This window comes from Pan paniscus, chromosome 1 (genome assembly GCF_029289425.2).
Source record: "Pan paniscus chromosome 1, NHGRI_mPanPan1-v2.0_pri, whole genome shotgun sequence".
Taxonomy (NCBI): domain Eukaryota; kingdom Metazoa; phylum Chordata; class Mammalia; order Primates; family Hominidae; genus Pan; species Pan paniscus.
In genome coordinates, this window is record NC_073249.2 from 22,886,800 (window position 1) to 22,914,075 (window position 27,276).

The 27,276-nt window shown below is 54.8% G+C and overlaps 1 protein-coding gene across 1 annotated transcript in view; it reads left to right on the plus strand.

The window, feature by feature from the left end:
* Positions 1 to 20,837, plus strand: part of ITPKB (inositol-trisphosphate 3-kinase B) — a 108,300-nt gene extending 87,463 nt beyond the window's left edge. The window contains exons 3-8 of the mRNA XM_003814929.6: positions 3,541 to 3,640; positions 4,932 to 5,145; positions 10,188 to 10,392; positions 12,671 to 12,772; positions 14,777 to 14,848; positions 17,639 to 20,837. Coding sequence (XP_003814977.1) covers positions 3,541 to 3,640; positions 4,932 to 5,145; positions 10,188 to 10,392; positions 12,671 to 12,772; positions 14,777 to 14,848; positions 17,639 to 17,854 — 909 coding nt within the window. The 3' untranslated portion in view covers positions 17,855 to 20,837. The remainder of the gene's footprint in view (positions 1 to 3,540; positions 3,641 to 4,931; positions 5,146 to 10,187; positions 10,393 to 12,670; positions 12,773 to 14,776; positions 14,849 to 17,638) is intronic.
* The last annotated feature ends 6,439 nt before the right edge of the window (positions 20,838 to 27,276 follow it).

The following is a 27,276-nucleotide window of genomic DNA, read 5'->3' on the forward strand; positions in this document are numbered from 1 at the left end:
ATCACAAGGACATTGATTCTCTGGAATCTCCTCCCATCCTTTAGTTTATCTCTGCTCCTAGGGGCTAGGCTGGAGTGGTTGGGGTCACCCTGCAGCCCTGCTTCCCTCCTTCCCTCCTTCCCCCAGCCTGGACCTGGAAATGGCTTTTTCTGTTTACTGCTTGGCAGTGACATTAGGCACTGCCTGGGTGCTGCTATTTAAAAACCATGGGGAAACCCTGTGTGCTGCTGCTGGCAGAGAGAAAAGAGGTCTCCAGTGCAAGTGCATGGCATTCTCACAAGTGGAATATTCCACGGCCCTCATCCAGGCAGAGCAGCCTTGGGATTGGGGGACTCTCAGGGCCTTGGCCACGTGGGACCTATTTTCGTGGTGAAGAAATGGAGGAGGTGTGGGCAGAGGGGAGCCAAGCGGTAAAGGTGCCTGGTTTCATCAGAGCTCAGCGATGTGAGAGGCTTGTGGATCCTTTGAACTGTCAGAAGACCCCCACCCTGGAGCACCCCCTCCTTTCTAGACCCCTGGTCTTTAGCCTCTGGGAGAGGTCCAAGAACTGGAAGTTTCTTAGCTTCAAATGGCCTTGCAGAGGCTAAGCCACACTGTCTCGCCCAGCATCTGTTCACCTTCCTGGGTCACAGGCTCCCTGCTCACTGTGTCTTGTGGGTCTCTGGAGAGCTGCACCCCAACAGGATGGGCATGACCCTGCCCCAGGCTCCGAGGTCTTTATTGTTCAGAACCTAGGCCAGCAACTCCACCTAGCACAGGACTGACCATTCTTGAAGTAACTTCAGAGATACCTGGGTCCCCTCCTTGAACACAGAGGGCTAAAGACCCTCCCACAGACACCCTGGTACCCACATCTCCTGACAGCTTTATCTCCTGGGAGAATGGGAATCTATGTGTCGCTCTTTTTACAAACAAGGACTAAGAACTTGTTCAAGGTCAGTCATTGAGGAGGAAAAGGGGAGCCGGGACTCGGGCCCAGGTTGGCCTGCCTCAACGCCCCACGCTCTCCCGAGGCCTCGCCTGCTCACCTATCTCCCTCTGCCTGCAGCCCCCATGCCCATAGCAGCTCTGGTTCCCAACCACTCCCAGTTCCAGTCCCCGGGCCTTTGTCCCCACACTCCCGCTGCCAGCTGTAGTCTTCTCTTTCTCTCCATTGAGTCTGGCCCCCAGCTGTCTCTGGTGGGTGCAGCCTCCGTAAGCTCCCTCCTCCACAGTGAGCTGCCTTCTAGGGTCCTGGGACCCTTCCTCCATGCATGCTCATTTGCCTCCTCCTGTATACATAAAATGTAAACTGGCACGCTGCAGCTGGGAGAGTAGCCCTCTCTAGTCTTCCTCGGAGGGGCCATTGCTGTTGGGATGAGGGAAGGTCACTTTCCAGGGCCCTAGAGTGTCCATCCATCCAAGGAGCCTGGTATACCAGCTGTCTGTCCCTCACCGGACACAGGAAACTGAGGCCCCAGGAGGGACTGTGAAACAGTGCAATGTGTGTTCTCCCCTGATGGGGACATGGCATGGGTTAGGGCGAGCCCTGGATTGAGACACTCTGGGCTCCCCTCCTCCCACACCACCCCTGAAGCCTGTCAGCCCCTGTCCTCTCTGAGCTCTGCTGCAGGGATGTGACCCACGGGTGGTGACCGGCTGTGCACTCTCCCCCTGGACCCACCATAATGGCCTCTCCCTGAGCAGGGGCGTCCCCACGAGCCACTGCTGGGCTCATCTTGTGTAATGAGGTTTTTCCATTGTTGCCCTCATGCATTGTGTGCCCTGATTGTTTATGCAGCCTTCTGGGTGCTTAGATAAGAAATGCCTCCGCTGGCTCTAGCCTTCTTTGGCGATCTCCATCAGAAGGATCTAGGAAAAACACCCTTGTCAGTAAAGCCTCGGCCCTTTTGTCACATGGCCTCATGGGGCGCTGCCCTCTCTTAAGAATAGAATTGGTCTTGGCGGTGGGGTGAGAGTTTCTGGGATGGGGATAAAAATTACCAGGTTTAGTAAGGAAGAATTCCTCTCCTTAAATAGATTTTAACTTGAAAACCTGATGACAGAAGCGGCTGAGTCTCAGCAAAGAGAGAAAAAACAAAGGAGGCTGATTTCACCTTGACTTCACCTTGGGGACCCAGCAGCCGCCACTGACCCCTGAGGGCTGCAGCTGGGCGCTTCGGGGCAAGGAGTGGGGACCACATCTTCAGTGTGTCCCCCTGTCAGGCGGGACCACCCTCATCTCCTCTGCAAGCCACGTGGCTTCTGCTCGCCGTGGTTTAGCTGGTCCAGGATCCACTTTCTCAGGAACTCACAATGCTTCTCATTCAGGTTCTCATCGCCCCCCTGAGGACGGGTGTATTTTGGGGACACTTGATCTTCATCTCTGCAGCCTGTTCTTATTAAAGTTAACTGAAGGATATTTTTTCTAAAAATACGTTTTTTTTTTGTTTTTTTTGTTTTGTTTTGTTTTGTTTTTGCTGGGGAAGAAAAGAATTTTATTAATTTTATTTATTTTCAAGTAGTTGTATAAATGAATGTTTAAATCCCAGCTTCGTCATTTACCTCTCTGAGGCTCAGGCTCCACCAGATGGAAATAGAAAGAATTGACTTGCATGCTCATTGAGAAAATAAAATAAGATGCTCAATATACCTTAGTTCTCCTTTCTGCCCAAAGGGCCTGCTCTCCCCAAACACACATGCACGCACACACATGCACATGCACACACTCATGCACACATATGCACGCACACTCATGCACATAGCACACACGCATGCACACATCACACACATGCACATATCACATGCACATACACGCACACATCACATGCACACTCATGCACACATACATGCACATACACACACTCATGCACACATATCACACATGCACACACATGCACATATCACATGCACACACTCAGGCACACATGCACACTCATGCACACACGCACACATACACATGCACACACGTGCACATATATCATATGCACACATACACGCACACACTCATGCACACATATGCACACACTCATGCACACACACGCACACGCACATGCACACTCCCAGTCCTGGCTGTTTTCACTGAAGAAACATCCTGAGAGGGCGGAGCGCGGTGCAGAGGAGAGAGCTGTGGGCTTGCTCCCTCCTGTGTGACCTGAAGCCATCGGTGCAGGTTCTGTTCTGAGGAATTTCTTTAAAGTCTCTTTTCAAACCACTCGCAGGCAAGAGGTGCCTCTGGTGCCTCCGCATCTACGAATTGAATATGAACTAATGTGGTGCGGCTGGGTGGTCGTGTCCTCTCCAGCCTTCCTTGGAGGGGTCGTTGCTCTTGGGACAGGGGAGTTCCCCTGAGCATTTTGCTCAGGCTGTTTGTTAAATGGGGTAAAGCCACCTCCCACCATGTGCCGCATAGGTGATGGTGGTGGCAAGGTCCTCAGAGCCCGCCAAGGGCCCTTCCCATCTTGTGGCCACAGGCAATGAGGGCCTTTGCTTTGAATTTGTCCTAACCAGAAATTAGTGGTTGTCTTTCTAATGTAGAGCTTTTTGTTTGTTTGTTTCTAGAGCAAATCATGGAGGAAAATAAAAAACATGGTGCACTGGTCTCCCTTCGTCATGTCCTTCAAGAAGAAGTACCCCTGGATCCAGCTGGCAGGACACGCAGGTAGACACAGCGCTCCCGGACTTTCTCAGCATGATGCTCAGCCCTCTGGGGAGGTGCCCTGGACGCTGCATTCTGGGGATCAAAGCTCCAGAGCAAGTTCCCTCCAAGACTTTCTAGTCTGAAATCACAGCCACACTTGCAGGCTGCGGCCTTAGCAATGCCTTGTAAATGCCATAGACAACTGACCTCTCTGGAGTGTGTTACCCCCTTCCTCCAAAACATGCATCCTCCCCTCCCTCGGTCTCTGACTGTTATCTCTGTCTCTTCCAGTCTCTTTCTTTCTGTCTCTCTTCCCGTTGTATTCAGTAAGACAGATGAAGCCATTAGTCTTTATAGCTTACCTGCCATTTGTCACCCTGGACAAAGAGGCAAAGCTAACCCCTTCATTGAGCACCTACTGTGTGCCCAAATTGCCATGGTCCTGGGGGTTGCGGCATTAATGGAGATGTAGTTTCTGCCCCGAGGGAGCCTGCAGCTGGTGGAAGATGCGGCCAAGCCACCCCATAACCGCAGGGCGGTGTGCGGTGTTGGGCGGAAGGTGGCTAGGAGCCGAGTCCAGGCAGTGCCGGGGAGGAGGGACATCTGGAGCCAAGGCCCCAGAGCCATCTAGCCCACATGTAGGGCCCTCTGGAAGCACTGTCATCTGGAGACATGTCAGGGGCTGCCTGTGGACTTGGCCTTCGTGACTTCACCAGCCTCCTCAGGCCAGCACAAGGTCCCGCATTTCGCTTACCTCCTTGGCCACACTGGCCCAACCCAAGGCACATGGATGGACAGCCTGTGTGAATACTTACTTGGTCTGGCTCAGAAGAAGTACCGCCCAGGTGGGCTGAGCCTTAGGCCCCCCAGCTTCTCAGCCTGCTGTATCTCCCCACCTTGGCTCTGAATCCTGTCCAATCAGGGTTTCTCTACTGAGGCCAGGAGACACCTTCGTTGCCGAGAAGCAGGGCTGATGATGGAGGTGAGGATGAAAAATAGCAACACTAAGGAATGACTGGGTCGTGGCACCTCAGTCTCTCACCTAGCTCTGTAACCTTCCAGCAGGGAACACTGGTGAGGAGGAGTCTGGAGTCAAGGAAGCTGGGGAACCAGCTCAGAATTACAGTTAGTGAGTGGGGACTAGGTCTTGAACCCACTCCCCTTAAGGTGCTCAGTCCACAGCAGGGACATAGACACACCTTCAGCCCCAGGCTTAGCCATCCCCAGGGAGTCCCAGGCCCTGTGCTGGGGAGGGTGCCTCTGCCAGCTACCTGCAGCCGGAGACCAAGAACCTTCTACACTTGCTCTCCAGGGAGTTTCAAGGCAGCTGCCAATGGCAGGATCCTGAAGAAGCACTGTGAGTCAGAGCAGCGCTGCCTGGACCGGCTGATGGTGGATGTGCTGAGGCCCTTCGTACCTGCCTACCATGGGGATGTGGTGAAGGATGGGGAGCGCTACAACCAGATGGACGACCTGCTGGCCGACTTCGACTCGCCCTGTGTGATGGACTGCAAGATGGGAATCAGGTGAGCCAGGCTTCTCGCAGCCCACATGCCTGCCTCAGTGCAAGCCACATGGCAGGTGCACAGCGTGGCACTCAGGGCTTCCCAGAGGCCTCACAGGTGCAAGGGCAGGCTGAGGAGGCTGTTGGACCAATTAGAGCCTCCCCATCCCCAGGCATCTCCCATTATGTGCAGAGGGTTCCGGGACCTGGGCTTTGCCCATGATGGCCCCTTTCCTTCTCCAGTGAGCAGAAGCCAGGGGCTGGCGGAACCAGAAAAGGGGCACCAGCTGGGTTCTGAGGCTCCCTTGAGAGAAGGAAGAGAGAGCTGCCCTTGGTTCAGGTGGGATCGCTGGGGGTGCGGGGAGCACCAGGTAGGGAGGTCGCAGGATGGTGACTTCCTGCTGTGTGAGCTTCAGGGGAGATGGGAATCGAGGTCTTTCCATTTCCCCAGCCCTGGTGAGTGGGAAGAGAGAGTGGCTAGTAGAACATGCTGGTTTACCAAAAAAGACCTGTATCTGCCTAAGAGGAGGAGGAAGCCCCTGACGGAACTCAAGAAACCCACATGGCAGGGCACCGCAGGGCCCCAGGTGAGCCCGGAGCAGTCATTGGGCCTGTGTGCAGGACTGGCTCCCACCCCCAGGTTCCTGACAGGGGCTCAGGCTCACCCTGACACCTGCCCAGCGGATAAGCCTGGAGAGGACTCCAGGGAAGAGGAGAAAGGAAGAGGGGGCTTGAGGAGGCAGGGCAGAGAGCAGACAGGGATGCCTGAGGCCGGCTGCTGAGATCTCGGGGCTCAGTTTTAGGCAGCCGGGTTTTCTCATTACCTCTCAAACTGCTGCCCTTCCACCCTGAGTCATCCACAGCACGGCTCCTTCTCCCCTGTGCAGGCTTGGTGAACCTCCCTAAGGCTGTCGGCCCCCATGGTGTCCAGCGTGCGGTGCTCATGTTGTGGGGCTGGCCCTCACTGCAGCACCCGGGCTGGACGGCCAGATGCCAAGCTCCCCCATGCTTCCTTGCAGGGCTGTCTGGGAGGCCAGGCACGGGGACTCAGAGCTCAGAGCAGAAGGCTGTGTCCACTGTGACTGGTTTAACTGGATTATTTCTCATAAGAGCAGATTGAGAAAGAGGGGTGTGTGTGAGAGAGAGAGAGAGACAGAGACAGAGGCCAGGAGAGAAGTGAGCTAAGCCAGCCAGCATTTCCTTCCTTCTTTCCTTCCTTCTCTCTCCTCCTGGGAGTTCTGTCCTAAAATCACACCCTGCCACTGACTGTTGTGTTCTCTCGCCATCACTCACAGGGAAAGAATGGGGGATGGAGAAGCACAGGCCCCACTGTTTGCTCTTGAGCCATCCCTGGCCACCTCCCTCCCACCATCCAAGTTCCTTACTATCTTTAGCCCACAGGGACCTGGGATAGGGCAGGGAGGAGAAAGAACATGCCCCCAGCCAGCCCGAGGCCTTTGCTTTTCCCGAGTCTTGATTTCTGACCCAGGATGGCATCCACTGGTGCACCAGAATGTGTCCTCTCAGGGGAGGCCCAGCCCTTCCTTCCAACCCAGACAGCAGCAGGACTTCGCAGGTGACCACACGGAGAATAATCCAAGTGGTGTCCACTCAGACCTGGCCAAAAAAGTACGACCTGTGTGAAGAACACTGGCTAGGCATTTCTGGAAGTCGGCTGTCCCAAAGACACAGCCAGCCAAGCACAGGGCCAGGCTGCCCCAGAACCTGCCTGCTCCTGCTGGGGACAGGAGCCCCGCTTCCTGCCCCAGGGCTGCCCCCACCCAGCCGCTTGACTTCCGCAGCTTCTCTCTGATTGCACCCTAGTGCTCTCAGGAGAGATCTAGAGTGACCGTGGCTGGTACCCATGTAACCCATCTTGGCAGGCAGAGGGAAGAGGATGAGAGAGGAGTATGTGTGGAGGGGAAGAGGAAGGTCTCCCCAGAAGCAGGGTGCACCCAGCCCGATCTTTCCTGCACACAAATCCTAAGGACCCTTCTTGTTCCAAGGGCTATGCTAGATGCTTCCATTATTTATCCCATTGCGTTCTCACCGCGATTCTGGGAGATGGGTCATGTTCCAGTGTAAGCAGGATGGTTCTGTCACCAGGAGGTTCAGTGACTCATCAGGGCCACCCAGCCAGGCAGCAGCTTGGTGCAGTTCTGCACCAGGCTTGCTTGACTGCAAATCAGGCCCCCAGCTGCAGCCCAGCCCTTCCCAAGGGGGCTGTGTGGGACCCAGCTTCCATGGCATTTCCCTGGGGTGCCAGGCTAGTTCCATCTGGGCCATGGACTGTGCCTTCCCCCAAATGCGTTCATCCAGAACCCTTGGCTGCAGGGCCTCTCCCAAGACTGGCTGCTCATGGTCACCTCTAGAATGTGGCCTTTCCATGACAGAGTGAGGAGGCTGGAGCTCAGGGTTACCTCACATGCTGAGTCCCAGGGCAAGAGAGTTTGAGACATGTCACAGAGAAAGGGAAGGGCCGGTCACCAAACAATGCTGGGCATGGCGGGGGCAGAAGGGTGGCACTAAGGAGAATGTGATGCAGTTGCTGGTGGCGTCTGCACGTCGGGGCTTCTTGGGACTCTGGCTCCCACCGACATGTGCTCAGTGGCTCTGGGGCATGCTCTGAGGTTTGTGACTTGTCCTGGAGAGTCAACACTGTCTTCCTGACATCGGGACCAGGGGCCTGGGGAGTGCAGGTGAGAGCCCGCCCCTAGCACCTAGGAGCTCTGGGTGGCTTTCGCCTGCCACCTGTTGGCTCCCTGGGCTGGCCTGTCTCAAAGGAGCACTTCCTCCACCTGATCTTGAGTCCCCTCCTCCCCCAGCGTCCTGTGAGTGGGCGAGCAGGTCTCTGCTTCCCTGCATGGCTTGGAGCTTCGACTTTGTCTCGGGCAGGCAGGGGAGTGTGGGGAGGGGCTGAGCCTCACCTTCCTGTGGGCATCCCGCCCCGCCATCCAGCTGGCACCCCCTGTGGACATCTGCCCCCAGCCTCTTTCCTCTCCCGGGCAGTGAGTGACTGCCCGCTTTGAGCCACGGGGGCCCTTTTTGGAGAAAGGCCACGTGAAAAGGGATTTCACATTGAGGTCTGCTTCCTGTTTAAGGAGGTGCTGAGAGCTCTTTGCAGAAGTGCAGCCACCCACCATGCGGTCCCCTACAGCGCCCTCAGGAGTCCCTCCCACAGCCTGGCTGCCCCTTTTCTACACGGTACACACATGGATGCACACGCAGCCCCTGCCTCAGTGCCCGCGTCACCACTGACCTGGCTCTGCATGTGAGGGGTGTGCTCTGTGCATGTCCTGCATGGGTGCACCTGTGTGTGTGCAGTGGTGCACAGGAGTCCGCATGTATGTGCATGTGTGTGCATGAGCACGTGTGTGTATATGTGCGCACATGGGTGTGTGTGCATGCAAGGGCCCAACCCAAAGCTACTGACTTCCCCCTCCAGCCCTCATCACCTCCTGGAAGGTCCTAACCAGCCAGGCCTAAGTTCACACCCAAAGGATTTGTTTTTTTCTTCCCTTTTCTTTCCGTGCAAATTTCAATTAATACAGTGGTTTCTAAAGCCTGTCATTTTTAAGACGCTGTAGTTTTTGTTTAGTCTGTTCTGGGTCCCAAACCAGCAACTTGGAGAAGTTGGTGGGCAGTGTTGGAACAAGGCCTGGGAGACAGATGTGGGAAGAGTGGAGGGCCAGGTGGAGGGCAGGCGGGCGGGGCCTCTGTGGGCAGCTCCCGCCCACACAGGGCAAAGGGGAGAAAACTTCCCCATCCTGCAACTGACACTGCTGATTTCTGCCTCCTCAAGGGCTGTGGGCAGCCTCTGAGCCTGTTGTGTAGGGAGACTGGGGCTCTAAAAGGAGAGCAGGGGAGCGGGGGTGGGATGACTCACCCCACCTCTGCTCTGGAGAAGGTAGAAGCACAGAGCTGTGTGCTGGGGGAGGTGGTGTGTCCCGGCAGCTCAGGGCCAGCGATTCAGCCCCCGGCTGCTCAAGTGCTCTGCTGTCCCTGCCCCTGTTACCTTCCCCAGTGTCTAGGTGGTCCCCGCCAGTTCAGCTGGAGCTGCTCGTGTGGAGGCCAGGGCCATGAGGCAGTTGAGTTGGAAGCATTTTCTCAGGCTTTTTGGGCTGGGGGCTCACCTATGAGGAGGCCTGGTGTCGATGGGGTGGGGTGCGCCAGGCATGTCTCTGGGATGAGCAGAGGCTGAGGGGAGCCCCCTGCCTTTCCCCCACAATACGGGCTTCTCCATCCACACTGGGACCCCTTCCAAGGCCACTTTCTGACCTGAACTTTGTGCTCCAGAAGATTTCCCCTCTTTGGAAAGAGCCAAAGACACTTATGGGCAGGCTCAGCCTTCAGGCTGCCTGAGAGCAGCAGAGATGGGGACTTGAGGACAGACCACTTCTCCCACCAGGACAGGTTCTGGCTTTGGAAGCCCTCGCTTTATGGAAGGGCCGAGGCAGCCAAGGGGATCTAGTGGGGCCCTGAGTAGACCCTGCCCCCAGTCCCCTCTCTCAGCTCCACCGTAGCAGCAGGATCAGGACAAGCCACCCCCGACACCCCCTGCTGCCCTGCCTCCGTCTTCCTTCTTCTGCTGGTTCCTGTGGGGGTCTCCCGAGGAGGAGCTCCTTGGGCTTTGTGAGGCCAGCCGATGGGCTTGGAGTGAAAGTGAAGGCAGTCCGATTCAGTGAGGCTGCCCCTTTTCTCCTGGATCAAGAGCCAACCCCAGGCTGGGTGGTGGTGCACACCTGTAATCCCAGCACTTTGGGAGGCCAAGGTGGGAGGACCACTTGAGGCTAGAAGTTTGAGACCAGCCAGGGCAACATAGCGAGACTCCCTTATCTACTAAAAAAATTGTCTAAAAAAAAAAGAAAAGAAAAATTAGAGCCAGCCCCAGCTGGAACAGAGTCTGCCGTCCCCTCGGAAAGACGTGCCTTGACTCAGGGCACTGAGCTGACTGCAGCTGTTGGGCAACACACGCCCCAAACCTTCATCCACCAGGCAGGAAAGAAGCTGCTGGTGAGCCCTGCCCCAGGCCTCGGCCCTCATGTCGCCTTCCCTCCCACGTAGGACCTACCTGGAGGAGGAGCTCACGAAGGCCCGGAAGAAGCCCAGCCTGCGGAAGGACATGTACCAGAAGATGATCGAGGTGGACCCCGAGGCCCCCACCGAGGAGGAAAAAGCACAGCGGGCTGTGACCAAGCCGCGGTACATGCAGTGGCGGGAGACCATCAGCTCCACGGCCACCCTGGGGTTCAGGATCGAGGGAATCAAGGTGAGGCCGGCGAGTGAGGGCAGCCTTGGGCCCCACCCGTGCCCACCTCAGGGGGCTTGGCTTCTCTCAGCGCCCTTTGGAAGTTGTAAGCTTCTCCAGGCACAGGCTCAGAATGTGGGTGGCCCGCCCCAAGGCCAGACATTTGGAGACATCAGCCTATTCCTCAGGCGGGATGGCTGTGTAGGGGGCTCAGGCCTCAGAGCAGAGTGGCTTCTAGCCCTGCCCAGCTGTCAGCCCTCTGCCGAGGACTCTCCATTTAGCCCAGACGGTGCCTGGCACCGAAAGCCAGGCGAGAGGCACCTGCGGGATGCCTGTGGGGTAGCTGGTTCATTCTGCCATGGCTGCAAACCGGGACTGGCAGACAATTCGGGGAAGGGAGGAGCATGCTGTGACCGCCTTTGATGTTGGAGCCAGGGTCTCTCAGAAACTGCATTCTCTCTGCTTTGCTCTTCGATCTTCTTTTTTTTTTTTTTTTTTGAAATTTTAAATTATTTATTGGAACAGAAATAGAAACATAAGCTCCAAAGAAACAACATGACAAACTTTATAAGTAAATGTAATTTTCCCCTAATTAATATATTTACTTTGTGTTTGTGGTTTACAAAATGATGGCTCTTTCCCTTCTATCCCTTTGTACCTATGTGTATCTGGCAGAAAAGTTCTTAGCTCTGGCTATGGGCACACAGAAGCTTCCTATACATGATTATGTTCAAATGTTGATTTACTTTCCCAAGAATAAATTGGGGAACTGGCACTGTCTGGATTGATGACTGTCTGGATTGATCTCCCTGTCCCTGGGCCCCTTTGTGCACCCTTGCTGTTAAATTTGCAAGAGCCGGGCTTTGGGGTGCCGGCCCCTCAGGGTCTCAGAAGCTGTCCCTCTTGAGCAGATGGCGGTCCCTGTGGGGTTGTCGGGTCTCCCATTCTCTGTCCAGTCATGGTCTGCATCATCTCCAGTGTCCAGCCTGGAGTCAGGGTTGGGCAGCTGATGGTCCTGATGGGAGGGTCCCCTGAGCCTCCTTTCAGATGGCATTTAGACGTAGCTTCCGCAGCTGTCAATGGCTCGCTGCCCACGGTGGCATGTTGGGAAGTTTTTACCTTCCCCCGGGACAGCTGCTTTGCGAGCTCTGGGCTGAGAAAGGCATTTGCCCCCTTCTTTGTCTTTTGAAACCAGCCCTTCCCTCTTTTTTGCATCCAGCTCTGAGACTGGATGCAAATTCCGTACCCATCCGCCTTCTCCTTAATGCTCGCTTTCCTTTCTTTATTAGAAACAATCCACTTTCCCTTCACCTCTCCCTCTCGAGCAGGCTGTGCTCCTGGTCTCTGTCTATTGTCCAGCCGTCAGAACAGCCGACAGCCTGTCTTCCCACTCAGAGAGAAGCCAGCTGTCTTCACCATCACCTGCCTGCCCCGCCCTTAGCCAAGAGGCTCTGCCTGGGGTGCACTGCCCACAGCCCCCGGCTCTCGGCCCCTCCTGCACCCAGGGCTGCTCCCTCAGCCCCAGGTCCTGCCAGTCCTGTCGAAGGCAGCCACAGTGAGGACACAGCTGAAGTACTCTCCAGCCTGAGGGCAGACACGGCCCACTGTTGGGACTCCTGGCAGAGCATTCCCTTTGTCCCTAAAGAACAGACTTCCTCATAGGTCAGCAAAGCCCCACATGAGGGCCCAGGACAGCCTGAACAGAGATAGTGCTGGGGCCAAGAAGATGGGAGTGGGGTGGGCGAGGAAGCAGAGATGGGCAGGGCTGTATTGGATCCTGGCTTTCAGAAAACGTGAAAGAAGAGATGGTAGATTATAAAGGAAGTCAAGCTGAGCTCAGGGCGGGAGCAAGTCTCTCCTGCCTGTGCTGAGGGGAGGTGCCTCTGGCGGGCAAGGACCTCCGGGCACCGGTTCCAGGGCCCGGGCCCCGGAGTGGGAAGTCGAGGCCAACCCTCTCTCTTGGCCCTGCTGTTGCACGCAGGACGGGCCAGCCCCGGGTCATGCTCCTCCATCCTCAGCCTGGATGCCCTTCACACCTCCGGGCCTTTCCTACCACTGTTCACTCGCCTGGGGATGTCAGCGCCACCCTCTGCGTTCTCCTGTGTTTGGGCACAGGGCAGGCTCCCCTCTGCTGTGCACGCCGCCTCCATGCGCCATACGTGGACACCTGGGTGCCTCCACTGGCCCTGCCCCAGGTTCAGATGGGGCTCGCCTGCTCTGTGGTGTTGGGGGGGTGAGAACAGTTTCTGCCCGAGGGTCCCTGCTGACCCCCTCCTGGGTGGGGTGTTCTCTTTCTCAGAAAGAAGACGGCACCGTGAACCGGGACTTCAAGAAGACCAAAACGAGGGAGCAGGTCACCGAGGCCTTCAGAGAGTTCACTAAAGGAAACCATAACATCCTGGTGAGTCTGGCACCTCCAGAGAGGGTCTCTCCAGCCAGCCAGGGAGGGACAACTGTGTCTACTCTGGAGGTGCCCATGGGGAGGACAAGGCACCCCCAGGGACAGCACACCCCAGCCCGAGTTCGTAGGGCTCTGTAGAGAGGCCACTGGCAGAGACTTTTGTGGCTCTCTCACTCTGCCCTTTCAAAAGTCAAAGGCACGCCGGGCACAGTGGCTCACGCCTGTAATCCCAGCACTTTGGGAAGCTGGGGCAGGTGGATCACCTGAGGTCAGAAGTTTGAGACCAGCCTGGCCAACATGGTGAAACTCCATCTTTACTAAAAACACAAAAATTAGCCGGACATGGTGGCGCATGCCTGTAATTCCAGCTACTTGGGATGCTGAGGCAGGAGAGTCACTTGAACCTGGGAGGCGGAGGTTGCAGTGAGCTGAGATTTTGCCATTGCACTTCAACCTGGGCAACAAGAATGAAACTCTGTCTCAAAAAAAAAAAAAAAAAAGTCAAGGGCACTGAAGTTAGTACCCAGGAAGGTTTGTATCCATCCTGGCCCCAGGCTTCTGCTTGGAAAGTAAAGAGGAAGGCGATGTGCTTGTCCCTGGCGTGCGGCGGGTAGGCGGGGAAGCTTGGCGGACACTCACTGACTCTCCCTTAGCCATCGGCCCCATAGCTCCAGAGAGCATTTCCCATGCCCTGAGAGAGAGAACAGTGCCCGCCGTCTGCCAGGTGTCATGCCAAGCGTGTAGCAAATCTTCACAGCAGACCTGCTGTGGGTAGACCTGCTTGTCCCCATTTTGTGTGCCCGAGGTCACACTGCTCCCTGCCAGCAAGAGCTGGCGAGCTGTCTCCGAGTCCAGGAGTGTGGGTTGTACAAGTTCATGACAAAGTTCTGTCTTGTGTGTTGCTGCTGCAGCGGCTCGCAGACTGGATAGATGCTCTGCCCACAGGGACCAGAGCACTGACCCTTCCAGCTGAGTCAGGGAATATTGTGCCACTGTGCCCCAAGTGCACGGCTCCCTGGGACAGTCAGAGATCCAGGCACATCTGGGACACGGGCCCTGGAGCCCCTGTGAATGGCACCTTCTGAACAGTCCACAGCAGCTGCAGAGCAAGTGGGGGCGGACCAGGCAGCCATTTCTCCAAGGAGACTCAGTACGGGCTGGAACTGGGAAATCTTCCTTTTCCAGCTGGGGAGGCTTCCCTTGGCTCCTGGCAAGCTCTGAGGCTGCAGGCAGGGGGAATGTGCCTGACTCTTTCGTAGCCCAAGTCCTCCAATTCCTGAGTCCCTTGCAGGGGAGGATCTCCGCCCCTAAGCAGTGGCCACCATGGAACATGCCTCCTATGCCTGGGGTTTGTTCCTGGTGCTGAAGACTCCAGGGGGCTGCTCGGCTGGCCCTGCCAGCTGTCACTCTTTTCCAGCAGGCATTGAGGAACTCTGTGTACCTGTGTTATGACGAGCTTCCCAAGGCAGCCCGGGGGTGAGACCCACAGAGCTGGCTTCTGGGGAAGATGGGGCACCCCCAAGGCCAGCAAAGCTTGACATGGGTTTATAGGGCTCCATGGAGAGGGCACTGGGAGAGATATTTGTGGTTCTGTCTCTTACCCTGTCCTTTCAAAAGTCAAAGGTACTGGCATTTATGCTGAGAAAGACGCCACAGCAGCCCTGCTCGCAGGAAGCTGCCTCTAGATGTCCGGCGTTCAGGGTAAAGCACATTCACGGGAGGGACCACTAGAGGCCGCATGGGTGTTCTGACACTGCCCTTCCCGGCACCGCCAGCTCCTGGAGAAAGGGTGGTGGGAGAAAGGGCGGGAGCGGAGCCCAGCTGCAACCCCTCCTCTAGGCTGCAGTTTCTTCATTTGTAGATAAGGAGGTTGGAATAAGTGATCAGGGTAGGGTGTAAGGTCACTGTCATTTCTACAGTCCGTGACTCTAATGAGCTAAATGGGCTAAAATCCACCCCTTCCCCACGCGGTGCTTAAAAATCTGGTCCTCTTTCTATTCCCAGATCGCCTATCGGGACCGGCTGAAGGCCATTCGAACCACTCTAGAAGTTTCTCCCTTCTTCAAGTGCCACGAGGTAGATACTGGGCTTTTGCCCTCTTGAGCAGAATGCTGCGCATGCCAACAGGCCTTCTCCTTCTCCTTCCAGAAGCCCGGGGCATCGGGCATTTTCAGGGTGGTGCAGCCAGAGGCAGGCCATCAGGGACCAGACCCTCGCTGCACGGGGGAGCTGCGTCTCAGTGCTTCCTGGGGTGACCACACGGGCTGTCCTGCCTGAGACCCCTGGCTATTGCCCCCTTTCTCCTCCCTTGTCCTTCCAGCTCCAGAGTCTTGTCCATTCTGGGCAGTGGTGGCAGGACTTATATCCCACACACCCCGTGGTCTCAGGGCAGAAGCTCTCTGAGCTGCTAGAGTAGCCAGGCACCCGCCGACCGCCACCTACATCTTCAGATGAGACCCTGAGGAGGGCAGGCAGGTCTTCAGGTGCCACTCTCGGGCAGGGCTGGAACCTCCCAACTTTGCATACGTTGGTTGGCAGGGGCAGCAGGCAGCAGGTGGGGAACTGAGACACCTGAGAGAGGCTCTGGGAGGTGTCAGCAGGTTCCCTGGAGGGGTGTGAGACCCTGACATGGGGAGTCCAGGTCCCCAGCCACATGACACATTCACACACACATTCACAGATCCCACACTCATCAATCCTATACCACACACATTCACAGATCACACTCATAAACTCTACATGCACACACCTTCACAGATCACACTCAAACCCTACATGCACACACATTCACAAATCACACACACATTCACACACATGCAGATCAATCACATGCATGCACACATTCATACAACACATTAACACAAGTCATACGTATACAAACACACACATGTATTCATATATCCACACACATTTTTGTGTGCACACCCACTCATACACAAACATGCATGCCTTTACCAGTCTCACATACATACACACACACACACACACACACACACAGCTGCAGTCCTGGGGCTGGCTAATCCCATGGGTGGGTGGGTGTGAAGCGGGATCCTGCGGCTCCCTGCAGCTGTGTAGGTGGTTCAGGAAAGCAGCCCCTCTCACAGGGACTGTCTTGTGGAGGCCCTCTTGTATGGGGTCTTATATGGAGGTGGCCTCAGCCTCAGCCTATGCCCACAGAGAAGGCTGCGGAGCCAGCAGGAGGAACTCATAGGGTCAGCCCTGGGGCAGCCAGCAGGGCGGTGCATCTTTCTGCAAACTACACCACCAGGCCTCCTCAGGCAGATGGTCTACCTTGCTCTGCATGTCATTCCCTGCGGGGCGCCTGGAGAGGATGGCTGCGAGGAGGGGGTGGCACACCCAGAGAGGAGACTCAGGCTTTGCTGTGCCCCTAGCAGGGAGCTCGGTCCTTCTCAGAATGTTCTTTGCTCTCCTTGTCCCCCAGACCCTCAGCTCCTCCTGTGGCCTCTCCTTTCCACTTGATGAAGCATCCTCCTGCCACCTGCCAGAGCCCCCTTTGCCCCAGCTGCCTCTCTGGACGATGGGGGTGCTGCCTGGCTGCCTGACCCCAGGGGCCAAGCCTGGGAGAACTTCAGGCCACAGAGCTCTGTCTCAAAGCCATTCCCACCCTTCTTCAACACTTCTGCTTTTATTTCTTGGAAAAGCATTTTGTTCTACACTTTTTGGGGTCTCCCTTAAGGTCTAGAAAGAGGCCAAATCAGCTTGGGTCTGTTGTTTTCCACCTGCGAAGAGGAAGCCCCTTTTTTGGGCTCAGCCTCGCCAGGGGCCCCACCTGCCCTGCACTGCTGGAAGCTGGAATGTCACCTCAGCCGTTTCTGTGTCCCCGGCCTTCTGTGCCCCCGGCCTTCCTCTGGCCCCACTGAGGTGATGCAGGGGTATGTGTGGCCATATTTGGGAAAGCGCCTCGCTCCCATGCAGAGGCTCTGAGCTCACCCAGGAGGGGCAGGCTCTTTGGTGCCCACTATCCCTGGGCCAGGCTGGGAAGGCCCTATAGGGTCTGCCCACGCTGAATCTGCAGGGGATTGTGCTGCTGGGGTGGGGGTGCTGTGTGCATTTGAAACAGGTTCTTCACCACCCCCACCCCAGGAGAGTTTGGACGCTCCTGGGCACCTTCCCCTTCACTGTGGTTCCCTGCAGAGTGTTTGGGAGGAGTCAGGTTCTAGGAGGCGGAAGGGCGAGGCCCCAGGTTGGGTTGTGGTCTAGAAAGAGTGGAAAGTTTGCCCAGGTGCAGTGTGATTCATGCCCGTAATCTCAGCACTTTCCGAGGCCAAGGCAGGAGAATGGCTTGAGCTTAGGAGTTTGGGACCAGCCTGGGTAACATAGTGAAACCCTGTCTCTACAAAAATAAAAAAACAAAAAGTTAGCCGGGCATGGTGGTGCATGCCTGTAGTCCCAACTACTCGGGAGGCTGTGGTGGGAGGATCGCTTGAGCCTAGGAGATCAAGGCTACAGTAAGCTGAGGTTGCACCACTGCACTCCAGCTGGGGCGACAGAGTAAGACCCTGTCTGGAAGGAAGGAAGGAAGGAAAAGAAGGAAGGCAGGAAGGAAGGAAAGAAAGAGGGAGGGAAGGAGTGGAAAGTGTGCAGGCCAGAGTCAGGGGGTGAAGGGGTGCCTGCTGCTGCCCACACAGAAGGGTGGTCGCCGACCCTGGAACCCGATGCCCTCTGCCCAGGCATGGCCATTCTTGGGCCGGCTCTGCTGCCTGTCTGAAAATGGGGATTGGAATTGCAGGCACCCAACTGTCCGGCCTGAGCGAGCCTCCCCACCTGGTCACCCAGGCCCCAGGCCGCAGTGGGGAGGGCGAGGCCCGGGCTTCAGCTCACCCTTCACCCCCATGTTCTCCTCAGGTCATTGGCAGCTCCCTCCTCTTCATCCACGACAAGAAGGAACAGGCCAAAGTATGGATGATCGACTTTGGGAAAACCACGCCCCTGCCTGAGGGCCAGACCCTGCAGCATGACGTCCCCTGGCAGGAGGGGAACCGGGAGGATGGCTACCTCTCGGGGCTAAATAACCTCATCGACATCCTGACCGAGATGTCCCAGGATGCCCCACTCGCCTGAGCTGCCCACGCCCTCCCTGGCCCCTGCCTGGGCCTCCTTTCCTCCTCCTGTGCTTCCTTTCTCGGTCCTAACTTTTCCTTCACTTACACCTGACTGACCCTCCTGAACTGCACTACAAGACACTTTGTAGAAGAGGAGATGAGAGTTTCTAGTCATTTTCCTAACTTCAGGGCTTGGAGGTGGTGTTTGCACTGCTTTTTGTAGAGAGGGTCACCTACTAGAAGAGAAATGCCCAGTCTTAGAGGTGGGTCAGGTGTAGAGCTGGAGGGGGTCCCTGGCTGCTGAGGGGACCCTACCAGATGAGCCCTGCCTCTGGGAGCCCCCTAGGAAGCGCCAGCCTGGACCTACCACCTGCGGAGGCCTGCTGCCCCCTGGCGGCCAGTGCTGTTAGAGTGCTGCCAAGCACAGCCTTATTTCTGCCGGGGCCTCCCCACCGGAGAACCCAGGGGGCCGGCCGGGTTCCTGGTCCCTGGCTGGGAGCAGGGCTTTCTGGTAGTTGGGGCACAAAACCATCGGGGAACCACATGTTGACTGTGAGCAAAGTGTCTTCCGATTAGCAGCCTCAGGGATGCCCTGGTGGCCTCTCCAGGGCTGCTCAGGCAAGGCCCCCCACCCATCTGGTATGGAAACCTACCGGCTCCAGGCCAGACCCAGGAGCCAAGAGAAGGCTGAAGCCAGCTTGGCTGTGTTCTCTGATCTAGGCCTTCCCAGAGGAGGCGAGCAGAAGCTGTGCCACTTGGAATTGCAACCCATGAGTTCAGAAGGCACACTCTGCCATGCTGAGCTCCGAGGGTGCTACCAGGGGAAGATGGGATCTATAGAGTCTCTGGGCCCTGGCCCTAGGGAGGAGCACATTTTTCTTGACCCTCACCTACCTGGTGCTAGTTGGTCAACCCTGCCTGCATACATGGGCTCCTGTCATGGGGCCCAGAGTCCCTTGCAGATACAGAAATAGGGGAGGAGCTCAGGTCTGCGCCAGGCAGGAAGAAGGCAGGCTTCTGGCTTCCAGAGGTGCCGCGGTGGCCTCCTGGCATCATTTGTTATTGCCTCTGAAACAAGCCTTACCGCCTGGAGGGCTTAGATTCCTGCTTCTCCAATGTAGTGTGGGTATCTTGCAGGGTATGTGGTGGATGCCAGGGTGTGCTCCAGGCACCTCTTCCTGAAGTCTCTGCATTTGGAGATTCGTGGAGAACCTATTTAAGCCCAATTTTAACTGAAAGCCAGTGAGTCTGTTATGGAAGGGAATGTAAAATTTGCATGACTTCTTAAGAACAAAACCCCCAGCTCTGTGCCCCAGGCTCCTTGGGGCTTGCCACCCACTCCTTCGCTGTCAGAGGTACAGGAGCTGGGAGAGTCCAGGAGCTAGGGACACAGAGGGAGACTATGGACCAAGGTGTGTGTGTCTGGAGGAACCACTGCCCACCCCACCACCCCGGGGTCTCTGGGGAACTGTCAACCTGCCCACGGGACATGTACATTTCCCCTTTTGTGCTGGAAGTGTGAGTGACACTTGCTGGGGGTGGAGGGTGGGACACGTGAGGATGTATAAGTACAGATTTTAAAAAAGGAAATCACTTACACTTCCTGGCTCTTGTTTAAAACAGTGGTGAGCTCCTGTGTGGGCCGACTTGCTAAAGGTCACACACGCGCCCGGTGGAGCACGAGAGACCTCGTGGCAGCATGTGATCTGGAAGGCAGGCAGGACGGGGGCGTTGGGCAGCCAAAGTCAACTCGGGGCCTCTGGAGCTATAGTGACTTTTGGGCTAGAAGGGACCCTGGTGGTCTGTGCTTCAGCCATTTGCAGGGCAGGGGCATCATTAATTCAGACGTAAAGATTCTATGAATATGGACTGGCCAAAAGTTATCCTCATTCCATCTGTGAAAGAAGTTTGCTAAAGCAAATCATGATATGAACAAAAATTACAGGGGACCTGTTTAAGAGAACAAAATGTTCCAAGCACTTCAGGCAGACACCAGCTGTTTGCAAACAATGTGCTAATATGCAAATGATGTGCTTATTAAAGGAGGCCCGTGGGGCCTCTTATTGGCAATACTTGGCTGTGGGTTACATTAAATATGTGAACGTAGTATGAAATAGCATCATTTTAGGGTTATTCTGTTACTTAGGGTTTTTGTTTTCTGTTTTTTTTTTCTTTTTTTTTGTATTTACCGTGCTAGTTCTCTTCTACACCTACTCTGTCTCTCAAGCCATTTTGCCACTCGCTTCCCTGCCATCTGGCCCTTCCCTTTGTCTCAGTGGGATAGATGGATTGTGAAATGGAATCTCCCAGAACCCCTGCCCTGGCAGCCTGGAAGACCGTGCCTGCCCAGCCCTCGTCACCACAGGGACTCCTTGGGTCCTGGCAGTGCATGTGCCAGCAGGCAGGACAAACTCTGTGTACCTGTGCCCAGGTGAATGCGCGCAGGGTCCTCTTGCCCTGTCCTGCGGGGGGCCCCACGAGTTCCTGGCATTCAGCACTGCTTAGCATTCTCGGAAGGTTTCTTCAACTGCTTGCTTTTCCCAGGCTTGCCTTTAGTGTCACGTAAGACATTTTTAAGTTATATTTATTTTGTTGGGTTTTAAAATTGCACAGAACACTAAGACCGAAAGGCTGGACTCTTGTTTCTCCTTGAAAGCTTTGCCTTTGTTTTGAACTTCCTTTCCCACTTGGTAGAAAGAGCCCAGAAGCAGCCCTGGCCCCATAAGATGGACTCTTTCATCCTTCAGTTGTATTTAGCTTTGAGTTTCTCTGCATCTGTCCACCCCATGTGTATATAACCCAGCCCCTGGCTCTGGGGTGTTCACCTCGTCAGTGCCTTTTGTTCTGGAGGAGAGGACCCCCCGCCCCGCCTGCCGAGAGGCTCTCTTCCTGTTCTGCACCCCTCTCCCCATGGGACCTTGGAGAAAACTGAACTGTTACAAACCCCTGCACAGTGCCTGTCAAACAGATGCAAACCTTCCTGAATAAAGCCTTGGAGACCAGCGCTGTCTGTGGTGTGATCCTTCTGGCCCCCAGCCCTGAGACCTGGCTGAGGGGCAGGCTGGGGAGGCTTAGGAAGCTAGAGGGCCCACATGGGGGCTGTTAGGGGAGTGGGTGTCAGACTGGGTAACATTTTAATTTGTAAAGAATATAAACCACTCTCCAAAGTGAGTCTTTTCAACCCTCATGAAACTTTGAAATAGTAGCTCAGACTAGAACATCAACCAAGAAGCACTGTCCCCAAGTAGGGGGGTCTCCGGTGCAGCGATCGCTTCTGGGGCCTTACTCTAAGCTAGACTGGGGCTGAACGCGCCCATCGGAGTTCCCGTTTCACCCAGATCAATTCCCTGAACAAAGATTTATAGTCTGTTTTACAGATGAGGAAACTGAGGTTTAGATGAAGCAACTTGTCTTAAGTGGGGAGCAGGGATTTGAATCTAGAATGTGCCTTGATTGAAAACCAATTTTGTTGTCCTCCTAACTGGTGGTGGGGGGGGGTGTGGGGAGCAGTGTCTGGAGGGCAGAAAGCTTGTCTTATTTTTGTCCCAGATCCCAGGCTCTAAGCCTCTGACTTGGCACACGGTAGCAGCCCAGGGAGGGTCTGGAGAACTAGTTCATGGCTACTTGGCTGGGGCATCCAGGAAAGAGCTTTGGGGGCGAAGCCCCTGCCACACATCATGATGGTTTCACCATCTGCTACCATGCACTTTCCTTTAGGCCTCTCCCTAGCTCTGGATTGCTGGGGCTTCATTTGCAGAACTCAGAGTTCTTTATTTGGAGGTGGAGGTCCTTCCTTTTTCTCCTTTCTCCTTTCTTGTTTCCTTTCCTCCCTTCCTCCTCCCTCCCTCTTTTCTTTTCTCTTCACTTCTCTTTTTTCTTTTCTTTTTCTTTCTTCTTCTTTCTCTCTCCCTCCCTTCCTTCTTTCTTCTTTTTCCCTCCTCCTCCTCCTCCTCCTCCTCTCTCTCTCTGTTTCTTTCTTTTTTTAACAGTCTTCCTCTGTTTCCCAGGCTGGAGTGCGGTGGCACAATCATGGCTCACTACAGCCTCCACCTCCTGGGCTCATGTGATCCTCCCAACTTAGCCTCCTGAGTAGCTGGGACCACAGGCATGCACCACCACGCCCAGCTAATTTTTTTGCATTTTTTGTAGAGATGGGGTTTCACCATGTTGCCTAGGCTGGTCTCAAACTCCTGGCCTCGACCAGTCCTCCTACCTCAGCCTCCCCAAGTGCTGGGATTACAGGTATAAGCCACCGCGCCCAGCTGCATCCTTTCTTTATCATCACTCTGAGAAGTGATAGGCTGTGAGTACAGATGATGAAAGCCACAGGGCCTTTGCACCTGCTCTCCGCAGGCTGGCATGTGGTAACTATGCTTCCTTCAGATTTTTGTGCCTTCACTTACATGGTATTGTTGGTGATGCTACAGCAACCAGCTCTGCAGGTGCCAAGCAATGTCCAGCAATGGAGCCCTTTATTGCCTTGAGAAGGGTGGGCCATCCAACTGCAGAGTTCCACCCTGCGGTCTGTTTTCTAAGGAGACCAGCTGTCCCGTTTGTGTCCTTGCAAACCTGGATGGTCAGTCACCAGTTGCTTTCCAGGACCACTGCTGGCACCAATCGCCTTAGCCTGGGCCCCCTAGAAACAGGTCACTGTGGCCACTGCTTGGCAGCAAGTGTGATTGACTCCTTAGTCTCATGGGATGTCTTCAGAGACACTGTGTGAACTGCCATGTCTGGGGACAGTCCTCCTAGAGGAGGCAGGGATAGAAATATCTGTGCCAGCTCCTGCTGGCTCTGTCTCCCAGTGATCAGTCTTCCCAGAGGGTGTGATTTCTGGGGTGGCACCGTCAGCCTTTCCAGTAACCATGGGGCCTCTGAGCCTGTGCACAGATGTCACATCTCCATAGCGTGTCCCTGCGGTGGTGGCAGCATTGGTGATGTGGCTCCAAGACCACAGGCACCGTACTGGCCATGGCTGGGTGGCTGCAGTCTGGCACGTTGTGTAAACTAAGTTTGGATGGGACCTTTTCCAGCAAACACCAACAAGGCAGCGTCCATCCAGCCCCCAGCCCCTGCTGGTCCTCTCTGCCCCTTTTATGTCCTCAACTGAGGGCTTCACCGTTTTATTCGATTGGGCAGGAGGCTGGGGTCACATGGGACTGCCCCCCAATTCTGGTCTGGGTAGGGGAGAGAAGCTGAGAATAAAGGAGCTCCGCAGGGTGCCATGGTAGGTTGACTGGGGAGTGCTCAGCAGTGTTGGTGAGAGGAGACCGTCTCCATACCAGGGCACACCAGAACAATACTCCTCGAACCAGTCTGAGAATTGGCGATGAGGGAAAGACCCTGCAAGAGGCACTGGGAGAGGCCTGCTTCTGAGCAGCTGTGGGCCGGGTCAGCCCTGTGACCTCTCCTCCCCACCTCTGCTAGGGCACCACAATCTCTGGGAGGTCTTCACTCACGTCCAGATGGTCGCTTGTGTTAACATGGTAGTTCTTCACCTTTTGGGTCACATATACCTTAGATAATTTAGAGGAAGCTGTAAATCTCTCCAGAACAACTCATATGCATGTACACAAATGATTCTATGTACAAATTTAGGGACCCACGGACACCCCCCAGCCTCCAAAGTCCATTGGTAAATGCCCAGATGGTGTATGGGCCCAGGCTTGTAATAACCCTGCCCAGTAAGACATCATGGACGAGTGGCCCCTTCGCCTGCTGCCTCTAGTGTGTGACATTTCTGTGCATCAGAGACCTGCCTGGCCCCTGGCTCCCTCTTTTCCACTCCCTTAACCGCCCAGCTTCTGAACAGGTGTCACCTTAGAAATATGACCCACCTGATTTCCTAAATAGTCTGTTGGAAACAGCCATGCCATTAATTTATGTTTGGTCTGTAACTGCTTTAGTACTATAATAGCAGAGTTGAATTGTGTAGTTGTCACGGAGACCGCGCGGCTGCAAAGCCTAAAATATTTACCATCTGGCCCTATACAGAGAAAGTTTGCCAACTCCTGCCTGAGAATAATGGCAACCAGTAGCAATTAAGGATTGCTTTGTGCCAGGCACCATACCAGGTGATTAAAGCTAAGTAGTTTAATCTTTATAAAAAACTCTATGATCAGCTTCGTCGACCCCATTTTGTAGGTAAGAAAGCAAAGGCACAGAGAGGGTGAGTAACTCATCTAAGATCACACAGCTGGTAGGCAACAGATGCAGGCTTTGAATCAAGGTTCAAAACCTTTCCATGACTCTGCGCCCTATTCCTGAGCAGTCCAGGAGGTCTCCACAGCAGTGGGGTTTGCCCCGGCACCAGCACTATTCTGGGATTACTGAGACAGCCGTTGTCAAGCTGAGTCCTGGTTTGGGGACCTGGCCAGGCCCTGTGGAGTATGGATAGCTGAGTTGCAGCAACCCTTGGCTCTAGCCCCCAAGATCAACTGGCAGGACTTGCTCTCCAGCAGGACTGGGGGAGTTGGGGTGGGGTGGGGATATGGTTTGGCTCTGTGTCCCCCCCCTCAAATCTCATCTCGAATTGTAATCACCACATGTCGAGGGACCTGGTGGGAGGTGATTGGATCATAGAGGTGGTTTCCCCCATGCTGTTCTCATGATAATAAGTGAGTTCCCACAAGATCTGATGTGTTAAAAGTGTTTGGCAGTTCCCCGCCTCTCTCGCTCTCTCCTGCCACCACGTAAGACGTGCCTTGCTTCCTCTTTGCCTTCTGCCATGATTGTAAGTTTCCTGAGACTTCCCCAACCATGCAGAACTGTGAGTCAATGAAACCTTTTTTTTCTTCATAAATTACCCAGTCTTAGGTAGTTCTTTATAGCAGTGTGAAAATGGACTAATGCAGGTGGGGACCCTGGGTCTCTCTAAGGAGGCACTGTTTTTGTTCTGGGCTCTCTGAAACCCTTCAGGGGAGCACAACCTAGGCACCCCCCACACCCCAGTCCTCTCTCCTCACAGCAGACTGACTGTACAGAACCAAGTTTACTCTTTAGCTCACAGGCTGGCTCCCATGCCCTCCCACAGAAACACGGAATATTATCCTAGTTCCCACAAACACCTCGAAACAGTGGACAAGTCATTTCTCTTGCTGTTTTACTGCAACAGCTGTGGCCCGCTCCTGGCATTTCAAGTGCCATGCATGGGCCTGAGATGACAAATTCAACAAGCAAGTGAGAAAGGGAATGGCAAACCAGGAGTGAGAAGATGGATTTCATGCTTTAGCAAGACATGAGGGCTTGCAGGGTTTTTTTTAAACAAGAAAATAACGAGTTGATGTAATAATGACAACAATAATACAAGAGAGGGTCAAAGTGCCATCAGACACCTGTCTCAGTCTGTTTGGACTGCCATAAAAACACAGCACACACTGCATGGCTTAACTGAAATGTATTTTCTCACAGGTCTGGAGGGTGGAAAGTCCAAGATCAAGGCCAGGCTAGTTCAGTTTCTAAGGAGGGCTCTCTTCCTGGCTTGCAGACAGCCACCTTCTCACTACGTCCTCACACTGCAGAGAGCACACTCCTCTGCTTATAAGGCAACTAGCCCTATTGGGTTAAGGCCTCACCTTTATGACCCATTCAACCCTTACCATCTCCTCACACGCCCTATCTCCAAATACACATGAAGGGTTAGGGCTTCAACATTTGAATTTGGGGTAGGGGGCGGGCACAAACATTCGGTCGATAATGGTGCATCTGTTGCTAACTAACATCCTGGACGGTTTCTAACTTCCAACCTGTACCTTTTCAAACTTGTGAATGAGTAAAGCAGTTCTGGGGGGAAAAAGTGCAATGCTAATTTCTGTGGCTTTCAATGTGGCAACATGTGTTTGGGTTATTTTAAAAATAGCTTCTGCAAATTATGGACAAACAGTATCTTACAGAGCCAGTTTGCTGTCGACAGCAGCCCTGTTTTTATTTCAATGGAAAAAAAATGCCCAATTTTAGTCATGCTTTCTGAGAACACGTGCTGGAGTGAGATCAAGAGGGCCGCCTACAGAGGCGTCTGAAATAGCCTGGCGCCGCCTGCAGAGGCTGCCCCCTTCTGGACGGTCGGGTGCATTACAAGGTGCCCGAAGAAAAGGAAGACGGGTCAGGAGCTCAGCGACGTCCAGTCCTGTACCCCCAGGAATGCCCTGGAGAAGAGAAAGCTCCCTTTCTTTCATGGCTTCTCCCAGCCTGGCTACATCTTTGCCCTGGCAGAAAGGCAGTGACCATGGCAATGATGAAGGAATCACCAAAACCAAAGGTTAGGGAGGGCTTCCTGTGTGCTGGGCAGGGTGGTGCACACTGTACACCGGTTACTTTATTTCATCTGTACACTAATAGCACCCCTAGTTGAGGGGGGTGCTATTAGTGTTATCATAAATACGTGTATAAATTAGGAAACATGCTCAGAGAGATTGAATAATTTGACCAAGGTTGCATAGCTAGTGAATGCCAGAGCCAGGATTAGAACCCAGATATAGGGCATGGCGTGGCAGTGGTCAGGTTCGCAGGCACATGGCATGCAGTGTGAAGAGGGCCGTGGTGGGGCAAACATGGGGCTCCACGGAGTACAGAGGAGGCCTGACCCAGGAGAGGGACAAGAAGGTCACTGAAGGGAGGCTTTGCAGAGGACGTGGCACCAGGAGGTTGGAGGATGGAGCAGAACATGAAGGTCACAGAGGCACCTCCAGAGCATGCTTCGTCTGGAGTCGCTCCAGGCAGTGGGAGCAGAGGACCCTTGTGGAGCTGGTGAAGGGGTCAGGGCTGGATCACGACCTGGGGAGCCAGGGTGAGGCGCATGGACTTTCCTGCAGTGACAAGCAGGTGTCCTTAGAGGCTGTCAAGGTGGGGCATGATGAGATCACATTTGCATGTGATGGGGTCACTCTGGCTGCCTGTGGCTTAGAAGAAGGGAAGACCATGCGAGGAGACTCATTAGGAGGAGGTCAGGTGAAGCAGAGGAGAGATGATGGGGTCCTGAAGTGAGGTCAAGGCCATGAGCAGGAGAGATGACGATGAGGTTGCATGGATGCCCTTCCACTGTGGCTGTAACATCGTGGGCCTGGGTGTCCCGAGAATGACTGGCTGGTAGGCCAGAAGCATGGGGATGGCCCACCCTGAGCTGGGAGCATGGGAGGACAGGCAGGACTGGAGGGCAGGGGAGCAGGGAATGAGTTTAGTTGAGACACATCTAGTTACAGGTGGCAGTGGGACATCCACATCTGAGGCCAGCTGGACACGTGGGCCTGGAGTTCAGGAACCAGACCTGGGCAGGAGTCATGGGGATAGCATCAGAGGATTGCTGGGGCGCAGCAGGCAGGCAGACACACACTGCCACGCTCAGTGAGAAATGCAGAATTGAGAAGTGGATGTGCCAGTGAGTCCTGAAGTTTCAGAATTAAAAGAAAAACATCAGATTATTAACAGAGATTGGTTTGAGTGATG